Source organism: Toxorhynchites rutilus, chromosome 1 (genome assembly GCF_029784135.1).
Source record: "Toxorhynchites rutilus septentrionalis strain SRP chromosome 1, ASM2978413v1, whole genome shotgun sequence".
Taxonomy (NCBI): domain Eukaryota; kingdom Metazoa; phylum Arthropoda; class Insecta; order Diptera; family Culicidae; genus Toxorhynchites; species Toxorhynchites rutilus.
Genome location: NC_073744.1, coordinates 109100717 through 109114796, shown reverse-complemented (window position 1 = coordinate 109114796; position 14080 = coordinate 109100717). Strand labels below are relative to the sequence as shown.

Below are 14080 nucleotides of genomic sequence, written 5' to 3'. Positions count from 1 at the left end.
TGGGAAAAGCGCCAATTGCGAGCCTAATTGCTTTATTGTAAATTGGTTGAATGGTGTTTAACACCCTGTCCCCTCCACGGCTGAAGGTGCCTATTCCGTAAAGGATTTGTGGGACCAACCAAACATTTACAACATTTAGCAACGTCTTTCTATGACCAGAGGCTAGGTTGCCTGCGATAGACTTGATGATGTTCAATTTCTTTCTGGTGGCTATTTTGGTCTTTTGGGAATGTGATAGGAAGTTGAGTTTCTTGTCGAAAGTAACCCCTAGTATTTTCAATGTCCTCATTGTAGGGATCGGGATTTTGTTGAGCTGAAGATAGGTTCTCCTTCTGAGAGCTTTTCCGATATGTATGTGTTTGGATTTCTCCGGGGAAATTTTAAAACCTGTTTTTAGAGCCCAGTTTTGGATGGAGTCTAAGGTTTTTTGAAGCCTCTTTCTCTGAATTAAGCCGAAGCAGCTCGTAGAGATAAGAGTGATGTCATCTGCATAGACTATGACCTTTATATGGTCCGGGATAATCTCGAATAGAGATTGCATGGCAATGTTGAAGAGGGTTGGTGAAAGTGCTGAGCCTTGTGGGAAGCCGTTTTCTGGGATTTTTAGAGAAGATTGGTGGTTGTTAATAACGGTTTTGAAAGACCGGTTTTCTAGAAAACTTTTAACGAAGAGACCTAATCTCCCACGAATCCCCCAGTCGAAAAGGCTTTTCAGCACTGGGTACCTCCATGCCCGATCGAAGGCCTTGGATAAATCCAGGGAAACAATATCAATGTGGTGTAATTTTTCAGTTGCGTCGTCTAGGATTTTTTCGATTGCTACAAGGCAATCTTCTGTACCTTTTCCCGCACGGAAGGCGAATTGTCTGGGATCAATCAGCTTATTTGACTCTAGAAAAGTCGTTAAGCGTCGATTGACCATTTTTTCCAAGACTTTCCCAACACAACTTAGGAGAGTGATGGGGCGGAAATTGTCAAGAAGATGGTTGTTCATGTCTGGTTTCGGGATACAGATCATTAGACCCTCTTTCCAGCAACTGGGGAGGGTTCCACTGTCCCAGACTTTGTTGAGGAGCTTCAGAAGTGCTTTTTTCCCGAGATGGGGTAGATTCTTAAGCATAGGGTAGCTAATGTCATCAGGTCCTGTGGATCCTTGTTTGACTTTGTTCAGTACCCAATCGAGCTCTTTGAGGGAGAGGTTTTTGTTGAAGTCAAATTCCACATCGGTATGAAAATCGATGGGAATTCTTTCGCATTCCGTTTTGTGGGTTAGAAAGGTTTGGTCGTAGTTTTGATTGGAGGAGGCGGAAGCAAAGAAATCTCCAAACGCCTCGGCGATGATTTTCCGGTCATTGGTGTATTGACCGTTAATTAGAAGATTATATTCTTTGCTTCTTTTCTTTCCATGAAGCCTGCCAATCTTACTCCATAACTCCTTTGTTGACGCGTTGGGATTAATTTCGCTGACGAATTTAACCCAACTGTTGTGCTTGGCTGTGTTGATAGCAGTCTTAGCTTCTTTGCGAGCCCTTTGGAACTCTGCAAGCAGAGTGGGTCTCAGTGGGCTGTCCGGATGGGCCTTTCTTAATTTGCGTAGGGCCTTACGTCGACCTTTGATCGCTGCCTTCAGCTCAGGCGACCACCATGGGACACATTTCCTGCCAGGGATGCCACTGGTTCTGGGGATGTGCACCATTGCAACTTCTAGGACAACTTTGGAGAATTCCTTGGCTGTCCAATCTCGTTTAGCGGAGAGGCGGTTTTCAATGTCAAACTGATAGCCAGCCCAGTCAGCGTATTCAAATTTCCATCTTGGCCTTGTTGAAAACTCTGGAGAAGTTTGGCCGAAGGAAGTGAAGATTGGAAAATGATCGCTTCCGCAAGTATCATCGTGGATGTTCCAAGAAAGTTTTGAAGATAGTTTGTCTGATACTATAGTGAGATCGATGGCTGAAGTAGTACCAGAATAATGGATTCTGGTGTGTTGGCCGTTGTTAAGAAGGAGAAGAGAATGGTCGGATATGAAATCCTCAATGATGGATCCTTTTCGATCGAGGTATGCACCTCCCCAGGCGTATGAGTGGGCGTTGAAATCACCCATAAGCATGATTGGGGCGGGAAGTTGGGCGAACAGATGGTCCAGTTGGCCGCGTAGAGTGTTCGGATCGGAATCATTAGTGATGTAGATGCTAACGACGGTGATTGGAAAGGGGTGTTTAATGCGCACTACCACTGCCTGAAGATCAGTGGTAATGGGAAGAAGATCATGTGGAGTGCCATCTTTGATTGCGATTGCAACTCCGTTTTTTGAGGGGTTGGGACCCTCTTTGAAGTATGTGATATATTTTGAGATGAAGTGTTTATCGAAGTTGTTTGGAGTCATAGTTTCTTGAAGGGCTATGACTGTGGGATTAGAGTTTGAAATAAGCATTTTCAGTTCTAGAATATTTCGTCGGATACTTCTGATGTTCCATTGTATCCCGAATTTCTGTGTTGGAGTGAATGTGTTGGTGTTTTTAACTCTAATTCCTAAGTCTTAATTGTGTGTATGTTTGAACTATTCAAAGAGAATTAGTTCGATGGTCCTTTACCCTTGGAAAGAGAAGCTTTCTTTGAGGTATTGGTGTTGTTTTTGTTTGGTGTAGAAGTCTTTGGAGTGTTTGTTGTGTTTGTGTTGTTTTTTGTTGAATGTGCGTTTCTGTTGTTGTTATTGTTGTTTTTTGTTTGATATGTGTTGTTGTTGTTGTTGTTTTCTGTTGGGGTTGTATTGTTATTTGTTGTTGGTGTCTGTCTTTGTTCATTCTTAGTTCTTTTCTTGTCCTTGTTTGTTTGGGTCTCATCTTCAGATTTTTGATCTGACTCTGAGGATGATCCTTTAGTTATTTTTCTTTTGTTTTTGTTTTTGTTTGGAACATCAGACGTATCCATAGAAATGACTGATTCGCTTTCGGATTCAGTTGATGAACTACCAGTTGTTGAATCTGTCATGGTTGTATCGAATGTAGTGTCATTTGGGGGGGTGCTTTCGCGACTAGAAGTGGCCGAAACGGCCGAGGCGCAGTTACATTTGCAGTTACATGTGGGTGCTGGCTTTTGCAAGTTGGTGAGTCTGTTTTGCAGAACACTTGCGAATGAAGAGCCATTGTTTTGTAGTTGAAACTGTTCCTTTGCCTCTTTGTGTGAAATTCCATTATCGATTCGGATTCTGGTAATTTTATTTTCATTTTGCCATACGGGACAATTCCTACTGGAAGAGGAGTGGTTTCCTTGGCAGTTGACACAAAAAGCTGAAGCATTGCAAACTATGTTTGCTTCTGTTTTTTGTTCCAGATGTTCTTGGCCGCAGTTTCTGCAAAGCGGATTTTCGCGCTTGCATCGCTTGGTCGTATGCCCAAATTTATAGCATTTGTAGCACTGCATGGGATTAGGGTAGAAGTTTCTAGTCCCGACTCGGATGAACCCGAAATAAATGAAATCGGGAACAACCGTTCCACGAATGGTCAAAATTAAGGTTGCCGTTGGGACAACAATGTTGTTATCCTTCCTGGTAATACGCTTGACATCGATCACACCTTGATCGGAAAGCTCAGTAACCAGTACGGATTCTTTGATGTCAATGACATCACGGCAAGTGACAACGCATTTGCGTTGATTTAATGTTGGGTGAAAGATAACTTCAACAGGGGTTTCATCTATCAATTTAGTTATTGAAAGGAGCTTACCAATAATATCCTTGTCCTTGGTTGTAAGAATATACTGCGTCCTCTTTTTTTCGTCTCGTTGTGGTCTCGCGCTGTTAAATTTATCCCCCGCAACGTTGGAGATAGTTTTACTAACTATGAACGGATTGGAAGGGATCACGTTCTCTCCTGTTGCACGAAGGAGCAGAATCTGCAAATTGCCGTTGAGTGGGTCGGCCCACTTTGGGGAGGTACGTTGGGTAGGTTTCCCTTCGTACAGGTTTGTAGCCCGGCCTTGAGGAGGCCCGGAGCTACTGGAAGCCATTTTGTTGTCGGCTACACCCTAGGTATAGCCGACAAGTGGGTTTCACTTTGCACTAAAGCACTGAGTTATTCTTGTGAGGGCTTGACACTTGGGGATATGTTCCCAGAAGATACTACTTTTTATACAAGAGCACTTGAAAAACCACCAATATCGCGGGTAAACTTTTGGAATTATTCCCTCTTGTCACTTCACAGTCCGTACGCGTGCGTCTTCTTTTTAAATTTTATTTTATTTTGTAAACACTAAGCACTACTTTTAAAATTGGCAACACTGCCAGAAAAGAAAAAGGGGGCGTGGCGTCAGTGACGCCGCAAAAGCGCGCGCTTTTCCGGTTCACCGGTAGGCGCCCGTTCCTCACGGTCGAAACGAACTGTTGTTTCCTGCTTCTTTTTCTGCTGCCACACTAAAACCGATGAAATCGCTCCTTTCGAAAACGCCGGGGGGGGACGTCCTAGTCCGCTTGTCCAAAACGTCCAACTGCTAAGCTGAAAATAAAAGCGACCTTCTCGGTCGGAGGTTAAAATCAGTATGATATTTTTTTTTTTTGCCATCGCTGCCTTTTAACGCTCATTCGTTCGTCTCGTTAGACTCGCCCCTTTGGCTGAGTCTGCCGATTTGTCTCTATCCTGTGAGCGTGTACCGCTAAAGTACAAAACGCGCAGACCCGCTGAAAAATATATCATTCTATTTCAAACCGTAAATCAGTGTGGTTGTATGACATCGTTTCACATCGCATCGCATCAAATCAACAAAGCAACACAAGCAGCAACGTGGACGTGTGGACGCGGCAAAGGAGGACAAGTTAAGTGAAAGGCAAAGTCCCACTCGAACCATGCAGGTTTGCAGTTCCCTGTTGGTCGCATTCACTGATTGCTCCGCAAGGGTAACTAGGCCGAACGGATTGGTGCCGAAGCACCAGTATACCTAACAGCGGTTATAGAGTTTCGGCCGCCGGAGTGCTCGAGTTGGCTTGCAAAGCTGTTCACGACAATAAGAACATACCACATTCGGTTCGGTGGCAACAACTAGTTTCAGCGAGTGGCAAACGCAATCGCAAAACGGCAGCAGGTAGAAGAAGGAAAAAGTTTGTTTATACATACTGCTTTGGTGGCAAAATCAGCCACCGTAAAACACGGCGCTTTTCAGGGCCATTAAACCATTCAAAGAAGAGTTATTAAAAGTTATTCACAATATCAATGCATTCTAAAGTGACATAATATGAACTGAATTATTTTGTTTATGCCTGTTTTCGAACTTATTGGTGGCTGGGGACTTTTAAATTGATCATTCAGTTTTCACAAACCTATGCATGGTTTCCGAATTGAAAGTGGCTTCAAATTACAACACATTGTATGCATGATGGCATTAACGAATTTTATCGGTAGCAAGAACTGCTTTCTTTGGTTGATAAGTGATGTTGATAACTGATGTTGAAAATTGACTGACGTTACATCTGCATTGTATAGAAACATAACTAAGAAGCAATATGATGAGCTATGCATTTCCTGCTGCTTTGTTCTTATTTTAAAGGACTTTAATCCGAAGGTCATCCGTCCCTGTATTTACTGTTGGTTTTTTCAGAACGCTTATAGCTCGTCTATTTCTCGACAGATCGTACGGTTCGTCTCCAAAACCTCAGTTCTTTTTCATTTTTATTTACTTTGTTTGCGGAGATTCAAATCTTACAATTCATTCGTCTCCGAAACCACAGTTTAAGGGACGGTAATGTGCTCAATAGTGAATTATATGATAGGAAATGAGCTGATGACCACCTATGCATTCCCTATCACAGCCATCATTTTGATTGTACGATATGTGCATACGCCGAAAGATGTCCGGCGTTGAACATTTAATAAGTACAAAACCTTCAGAAAAAAATCAAGAATCAACTTGAGAAAAAAAATGAGAAAGTTTGTAAAAAAACCCAAAAACACAACATCAAAGGTTCTTTTCAGAACTCCCAACATGCTCATAAAGAGTAAACAGTAAACTAATCCATATTTCAGGTAGATAGGTAGATATTCACGTAGGAGAACAAAATAAAACAATATATTTAAAATATATATTTAACAAAAGCTGTCCCCCTTGTATAGTCCTACGTCACTCCGGTTATGTCCCCGACATTACCCACCTGTCTTTTTTCTCCATTTCTTCCTCTCGTGTTTCCGAAGGATTTTCTCCACAAAACATCTCTCGTACCCATTCAGCTCTGCAGCATGGTAGATTCTATTTTTTCCGCTATGTAATCATCTCTCTCCATTGGTATGTTGAGGAGACGATACACCATGGAGTGGAAGGCTGCTTGTTTTTGTGCGCCGAAGTGATTAGAGTCGGAAGTTATATATCTATCCGTAGACGTTGGTTTACGGTATATCCCAAACTTTAGTCGATTATCTTCCTTCCGGGTGATGTACAGGTCCAGAAAAGGAAGTGTACCGTCTTTTTCTTTTTCGACGGTAAACTTAATCGTCCTATGTCGGGAATTCAACAACTCCAACGTCTGCTTCAAGTAGCGTTCTTTCACAACTGCGAAGATGTCATCTACATAGCGTCTCCACATTCGAGGGAAGAATTTTTCTTTCGCCAACTCTGTTTCAAAATCTTTCATGAAAACCTCCGCCAGGAGTGGCGGTAGCTTGCTACCCATACTGAGACCAAACGTTTGCTTGTAGAATTTTCCCCTGAACGAAAAGAAGTTCTGATTCATACAGGTTTTCGTTACCAAAAGATATGCTCCGATCTGATTGGGTGGTACGCGTTTCCGTTCCATATGTTTGCGCAAACTTTCTACCGCCTCTGTTACTGGCACGTTCGGAAAAAGAGCTGTAACATTGAACGACACCAGAATTTCCCCTCGCCTAACCTCGAATCCTTTCAAATGGTCTACCAACTCAAACGAATTGTTGACATTTTTACCGTGAGTTATGGGATATTTTTTCAATTCTTCAACCAACCAAGCAGCCATTTAGCCAAAATTAAGTGAAGTATGTAGCAGTGTGTATGTATGTAACAGTTCGGCTGAAAAGATCATAACGTTGACGTCTAGATGGCACCTCCTTCAAAAATCTACTTGAGTATCACAAAATACCATCTTTCAGCAATCGGTTGATTGGTTCATGAGTTGAGAGTGAAGCAACTTTTGTTATTGTGAAAAAATGGAAAAATCACAAATCAATGAAATGGCAAAACTGCATGAATTGGGCTTCGAATTGCTTCCGCATCCACCGTATTCTCTAGATCTGGCCCCCAGCGACTATTTTCTGTTTGTAGACCTGAAGAGAATACTCGCTGGCAAGAAATTTAAGACCGATGATGAAGTGATTACCGAATCTGGGGCCTATTTTGAGGAAAACCCGAAAGAGTACTATAAAAATGGTATCAAGTTGCAAGATAGCTATAATCGCTGTATCGCCCTCGAAGGAAATTATGTTGAATGATAAAATTAAATGTTGCAAAAAAAAATTGTTTTACTGTGTAACGTTATAAATTTTTCAGCAGAACTGTTAGATAGTCACCAGATGATAAAGGTTCTGGAATTTCAAGTTTTCATATTTCTAATATTTTATGTTTCTGTGTTCTTGGTTAACAAAAACTTAATGCCTGTTTTTTGATGGACATAAAAGATGATATAAAAGGATTTCTAGGAACTTCCTGCGACTTGTTTTCACGTCGATATTTTTCAGCTGTAAAATAACCATCCCCGAAACTGTAACTATAAAAAATAACCATAAGCCACCGATTAGTTTATAGTTTACAGTTTACAAGTCTCCCGCAAGTGCAATTCTTTCACAAGTGTGTATATTTGTGACCATTGTATTTAGTGAACAACTAAGTCGAACATTTATATTTTACTTTTGCACGTATGAATCTAACGACGAATAATATATGGATGTGTTCAATCCGGTGACAAAAAAATAAAAATTATTCCTATACTCGCGTCGGTGTCTCGAACTGAAAATGGTAAAAAAGTGATAGAAATCCCCTACGACTCGCAAAGTCGTAGTGTTGATGTTTTCTGAGAAATGAACGAATTATTGATTTCTCGGTCTCACAGACCTATGCGCGAGTATTGGAGTGTTATATTGGTTTGAGCTCTTAAACTCTTTCGCATTCCAACGTTCTCGACTTAAAACTTACAATTGCGATCGCTAATTCTATTCGCTATCCTTCGAATAATTGACCAGTGATTTTTTCGTCCCATTGAATTACCATTCGCCAAATTTTTTGGAGAAGAACGAAGAACATCAAAAAGTAAGACAAAGGAACAGCGATCGCCATCAAAACTCTAGGTACTTTTATTACAGTTGAATACCTTTTAAAAGTAACACAATATCATATAATTAGTCATAGAAACGCACTTGGCATAGAAATGCGTCTACAAAGTCTCCGGCCAAAATTTGTGGCCAGTCGATGATCGACAAGTAGTTGTTCACTGCGACGTAGCCACAAAGCCAGAAATTCAGGAGAAGATTCGCAATCGAACGTGACCATTGAGTTGCATTGAGCATCCAGTTTCATGATGAACGGTTCGTGATGATGGTCAATTATGTAGGCTCAAAAAGGCTAACAGTGTCTGGTTCGCTGATGAAGGTAAAATCAAAAAAATTCACTTGAGTTAGTCCGCAGGCAAGCATCGATCTGGTGAGAGCTTTTTTTCAAAAAAGATGTTCAGAAAACGACTGGTTATAATTTAAATCACAGGGGTACGAGCACAACCCTCGTTTCCTTTTTGAACAAAATGTTACATCTTCTTATGTTGCAAAACATGTTAGGTGGATGATCGATATAATCAAGGACGCTGTCAAATATTAATCAAGATGGTATTTATTTATCGCAACTTGATGATTAGATCTTCGAGTAAACAGACAAAAAAAGCCTTCAGCTCAACTGAGGCTCAAAAATGAGGAGCTAGGGTGGTTCAGTTAATGCTATTTTCGTTAGATTCGTTTTTCACGATAGTTGTGACGTTCAATATCGATATCATTCGAGTGAAGATAAATTCGACCCTGCCCGAGAGAAAAGGGTGGTTGGAGGCGCCTTATCACGCATGACAATTTTTCCGTGATAGCAGCGCAGTGAGTCTGTCGTTGTTTCTATATGTTTCATAGATTTACACGCTCTCTACCACACAGCGTTTTGTTTCACACAGATTTCGTATTTTCTCTTATTAAAGAAAATGAGTTCGAAATAAATCGAATATGGAAAATGATTTCTCCTTATTGTAGGAAACAATTTCGAAATAATGTTTACTACCAATGTTCCTCGGAAATGTAGAAGAATGGTACCTGTTATCGAGAAAGTGTCCGTGCATTTTCTTTGAATATAGTTGAGTGGTCTTTGTGATGAAACACCTTCAGAATAAGAAAAAGGTTAATTATTTGACTTCTCAATGAAATGGCAGGGGAATTAAAGTAGTGAATATGATATTCAGAATTTCGAGGGCAGTGGTGTGATAAAACTAAAGTTGATTCGAGCACAGTGAGAAAGATTGATGAATAATCGTTCTTGTATTGAAATCGTGTAGTGATGAATACTGTTCAAAGCACAGGACATGCAAGTGTTAGAAATAAAAAGGACTCACAGTTTGAGGTAAACCCGTCTTGAAAGATTCTATCTTCTATTGACAATACACCAGATGCATTTCTACATATTCTATAAACATACATGAGACAAGTGATATAACGAAAATCTACTTTCATGTCTTTTTTTCATATAGGAGCTAACTGTTTCTTCTTCCGAAAAAAGAAATTGGAGAGGAATTTTTATAGCTCTTTTAGTAATAGCCGCAGTTTTGGGTCTTATTGTATTTTCTATTCTGCTTCTTTCACCAGGTGCATTTTTATTCTAATTTCTTCGTATGTATACTATAAATGTGAATGTTTGCTTTTTCCTTCTAATTTTCAAAATCTTTTTTTCTCAATGTGTACATAATATTCATTCCAGCTGAGTGCAGAAATGTGAGAGATAAAAATTAGTGACACTTTATAAACATTTTATTGCATACTGTTAACCTCTACACAAATATAATTGTTCAATGTGATAATGTTCAATGTTCAATGAATTGTTATCCTAGGTTAATCATTCTTATTCCTTTTCATATCCCACCACTTTGTGTGTCGCAAAGATTGATTTGATGATAATTAGAGTCAACAGCACTATTTTTCTCATAATGTCGTATATTGTTGAAGGAATCACATAGTTCAGAATATAGAGATATTGGAAACATGGAGATCTATAAATAACAAAAACTATTGTACGGTTTCGGAAAATGTAAAAATAATTGTGTGTTTCGGTAACTTAAAATTTACGGTTGGACTATATTGTTCTTACCCCCAAAAACAAAACTATTTCAATGTCAATGTCATGAGAGTTATCCCCATTCATAGGGACTAGAGAAGAATGAAGCAGTGTCGGACCTGTTAATGCAATTCATGCCCGTCAACCCAAACATTTTTGGCGTAATGCTTTCATCAACTTTGATGATACAATCTTATATATATATATATATATATATATATATATATATATATATATATATATATATATATATATATATATAAGATTGTATCATCAAAGTCATTCACCCGAAACACGTTTACCCGGAGCACATTTACCCGAATGCAATACATACCCAAATGACATTCACCCAAGTGTAACAAATACCCGAATGCAACATATACCCGAATAATATGTTTACCGGAATGAAGAATGAAAAATTCCGACAAATCAGATTATGAGTTTGGTCGAATCTCATGTTACGAAGTTACGAATTAAAATGAGAAATTGTAATGAGTAAATCCGAAAAAGATGTTGAAGACTTCGCTGTGTCATTTTCGGAAATTAGAGTAGGCACAATTGACATGCCGTCTTCTTTCCTTTCCGTATTTATCTTTAAGGCCAAGGCCAAGAGATCATTCAGAAATGAGCACAATTTCTCAGAACTTTAATGCAATTTCATCAGCGAGCGAGTAATTTGGTCGCGTTCACAGCTCAATCCGAAACGAAGACATGTGATGACGCAAAACAAGGAAGAACAAGCGATATTCATTGCTTTGAATACAGAACGATACTGAAAGTTTGCCTTCCTTCCTTACTTGATACTTCAAACTTCTTCAGTACATTCATCTGTAACCTTCGAAAAGAGCCTAGGAAAACTTTACTTTATCCATAATATCACTCCTCCACCCCCATTGCCTTGAGAAAGTCATTCGATTCCTCGCCGCCCAACTCGCCCAGCAACGATATTGTTCAGTCGATTTCCTCACGAAGAATGAAAATTTGCCTCAGCGAGATCCACTATTTATACTCTAGGCAAATATTCCCCTTCGTTCTTCTTCTTTTCCTTTGTTCACAGAGACTTTACATATCACGATTTCCCCTTCGTTGCTCGTCGATAAGTTGCTCGTTATTGACAGCTCTGTTCGGGAAAGCACACAAATGGACAGAACAAATGTATGAGGAAATGGGTATGCTTCCAATTTTCAATAATTGAAACCATATACATACTATGGGATTATAATATATAGCATATCAAACAAATCTTAGGGAATTTCCGATTCGTTTGGTATGTAAATCGCCAAAATTTTATTTCATGAAAACGTGATCTGTTTCCCGATTTGGCACCCTTAACGAAAGAGTATTTCTATGTCAAAAATAAATGAAAAAATTAAATGAATAGATAAGAAAAAAATGGTACTTACGTTTTACCATCGCAGTGCAGTTTTTATCATGAATTTATTATTTCTTGATGAAATTTATTTTGAGATCAATGTAATGGAGGCGAAATCCCCATTAAACCAGGATAAGGAAATGAGGTGGCACCAAGCCGCCGAGGTGACGCAATCCGAGTCGGCCGCCGACCCGCCGTTGGAAGCGGCGGCCTCTCGCAAGCAAATCCTGTGTTCGGGTAACTGTCGCAATCGGGTAAGTGAAATTCGGGTGGATGTTCGGGTGAGTGGGTTTCAGGTAAACGTGACACAATCGTTAATTTCACTTAACCATGTTATGCACTCAGCTGTTTATTAATAACATTTATATAAAAAAAGAAATAAACAAACGCTTGAAAAGGCAACAGTTAACGGTTTTAACCTTCTCACGTACAACATCGAGTCTCACTCGATGTGATGTGATTGTGCCAAAACGTACAACATCGAGTCTCTCTCGTGGTGCGCTTGCATATCACAAGGCGCTAAGACTCTCAGCAGAGTAGTGAAATCAATCGATGCGTGACCCATTGAATCGTTTGCATTTGGTCCGGTCTTTTGAAAATTAAATCGTACGGAAAGGGGTTAACCGTCCGTGTAGATCGAAAACCAGATTTCCTGGTTTCAATTCTGAATACTTTTCAAGCGTTAGTATTTTGATCAATTATGATGTTTGCACGATTGAAATATAGTGTAATTATTAAATTGTATGTTAATTTCAGAAATCGAATCTAATCGACTCAATGGAAGACGAATACATTTATACGATGTCCAGAGTGATCAATATCAATGGAGGGAGAACAATGGAACCTGGTTGAATAGTAAGTTTATTGATTCCTGTTAAAACGGGTGATATTGTTTTTTTTTCAACATTTCAGAGCAAGAATTCGTGTTCGTCAACACTGATGGAGGGTTATCTTCGCTGTTTCTCAACGATGCACAGAACATAAATATTAAGGTGTTCATGAATAATTCCACCTTTGTAAGTAACATTATGAATATCAATTTAAATGGTTTTTAAGTTTCATGAATTTGCATTGCATTGGATGGAAGTATGTTATAAATCTTGACAATGTGTTCTGAACACTCGTATATCATCAGAAAAATGAATATTATATTGTGTCACACTGAGGATAATTTCAAAAAAAAAAAGATGATATTTCAAAAACATACTTTTAGCTATGGCTATTATATCCTTGAATCAGTAATTCTCGAAATTACAAACCAATACTATTACGATGCTCCTGTCGTTGTAAAAATGTATGTAACAATCGTTGACATTTATTCTATATAAATATATAAAAATGGAGTTCTGTTTGTCTGTCTGTCTCTGGAGCGTTCTGCTATACAAATGAAGCACAAATTTCTGCATAACTCTAGAATTAATTGAGCAAATGGAGCCAAATTCGACATGTGAAGATTTTAGGGGACACGAAATGCTTCTATGGCGATTTATCACTTCTCCCTTCTCTCAAAGCGGGGACTGTCATTCAAATGGAATACAAATTTTTGTCGCCCCTAATCAAGGAAATGGAACAAAATCTGGCATGTGGAGGTTTCAGGAGGGGAGAAATGTTTCTAAGGTGGTTCGACACTCCTTCCTCTTGTCTAAGGGGAGGCTGCCATACAAATGAAGCACAAACCACTTTATCCAGCCAGGAAGGAATTTTTAACGTTCAATAGAGTAAATGATTCCTCCTCTGAAATACCAAGCTCAAATCATAACCTCCCCCTCCTTCTTCCTCATTGTTCTTCTTCTTAAATGGCACAAACGGGCCTCTTTCCTCCTTCTAAACAATTTGAATCATCGAACGATTACGGCATTCGTGTACATAATGAGTTATAATAATATAATAACTGCTTGATATGGTGAAATATTCTCTAATCCATATGATTCATTTCGTATTCCCTGTTATCGAATCCATAGCCAATGGAACCATTTATAAATCTATATCGAATTATCATCGACACTTCGTGCAGTCCGGTGGCAGAAAAGAAATGAGATTGAGAGAGAATATCAAAGTGTTTAGGCGAGCGAGTGAGCGAGCGAGATTATTTCCCTGTCACTTCGCAATTACAACTAAATGGATTTCCTTCCTCCCTTGTTTGATTATAGAGACTTTAAGCTGCTTTTCATTCATTTGTCTCTATCCCCGAGAAGGGCCCTTGTGGAAAATAACTCTACTCAAAACTCCTTTTTAGCCTGCTTTGATAGAGACACTTCGTTGTCGTTCGACGCTCCTCAGCAAACCGTGTCCGCTTCCAACAACATCAAACATCGTTCATGATGGGTTTCCGAGAGGGCGCCTTTTTTATAAGCCACTAGTGTTTAGGCGAGTGAGTGATCGAACGAGACCACTTCCCTGTTACTT

At 39.5% G+C, this 14080-nt stretch overlaps 2 protein-coding genes across 6 annotated transcripts in view; one reads left to right on the top strand and one right to left on the bottom strand.

The window, feature by feature from the left end:
- Positions 1-6208: 6208 nt before the first annotated feature.
- On the bottom strand, positions 6209-6970 carry LOC129761303 (uncharacterized). The gene has a single exon (XM_055759022.1). The coding sequence runs from the start codon at positions 6968-6970 to the stop codon at positions 6209-6211; it is 762 nt and encodes a 253-aa protein (XP_055614997.1).
- A 2115-nt stretch (positions 6971-9085) lies between these two features.
- The window catches only part of LOC129764361 (inactive dipeptidyl peptidase 10), a 33040-nt gene continuing 28045 nt past the window's right edge, over positions 9086-14080 (top strand). For 4 of the 5 annotated variants that reach the window (XR_008741126.1, XM_055763355.1, XM_055763363.1 and 1 more), the window contains exons 1-4: positions 9086-9594; positions 9722-9836; positions 12431-12529; positions 12587-12690. Coding sequence is in view for 4 of the 5 variants with exons in the window: in XM_055763355.1 (XP_055619330.1) it covers positions 9532-9594; positions 9722-9836; positions 12431-12529; positions 12587-12690 (381 nt within the window). In the remaining variant the exon portion in view is untranslated. The remainder of the gene's footprint in view (positions 9595-9721; positions 9837-12430; positions 12530-12586; positions 12691-14080) is intronic. The other variant, XM_055763371.1, reaches the window with a different exon arrangement.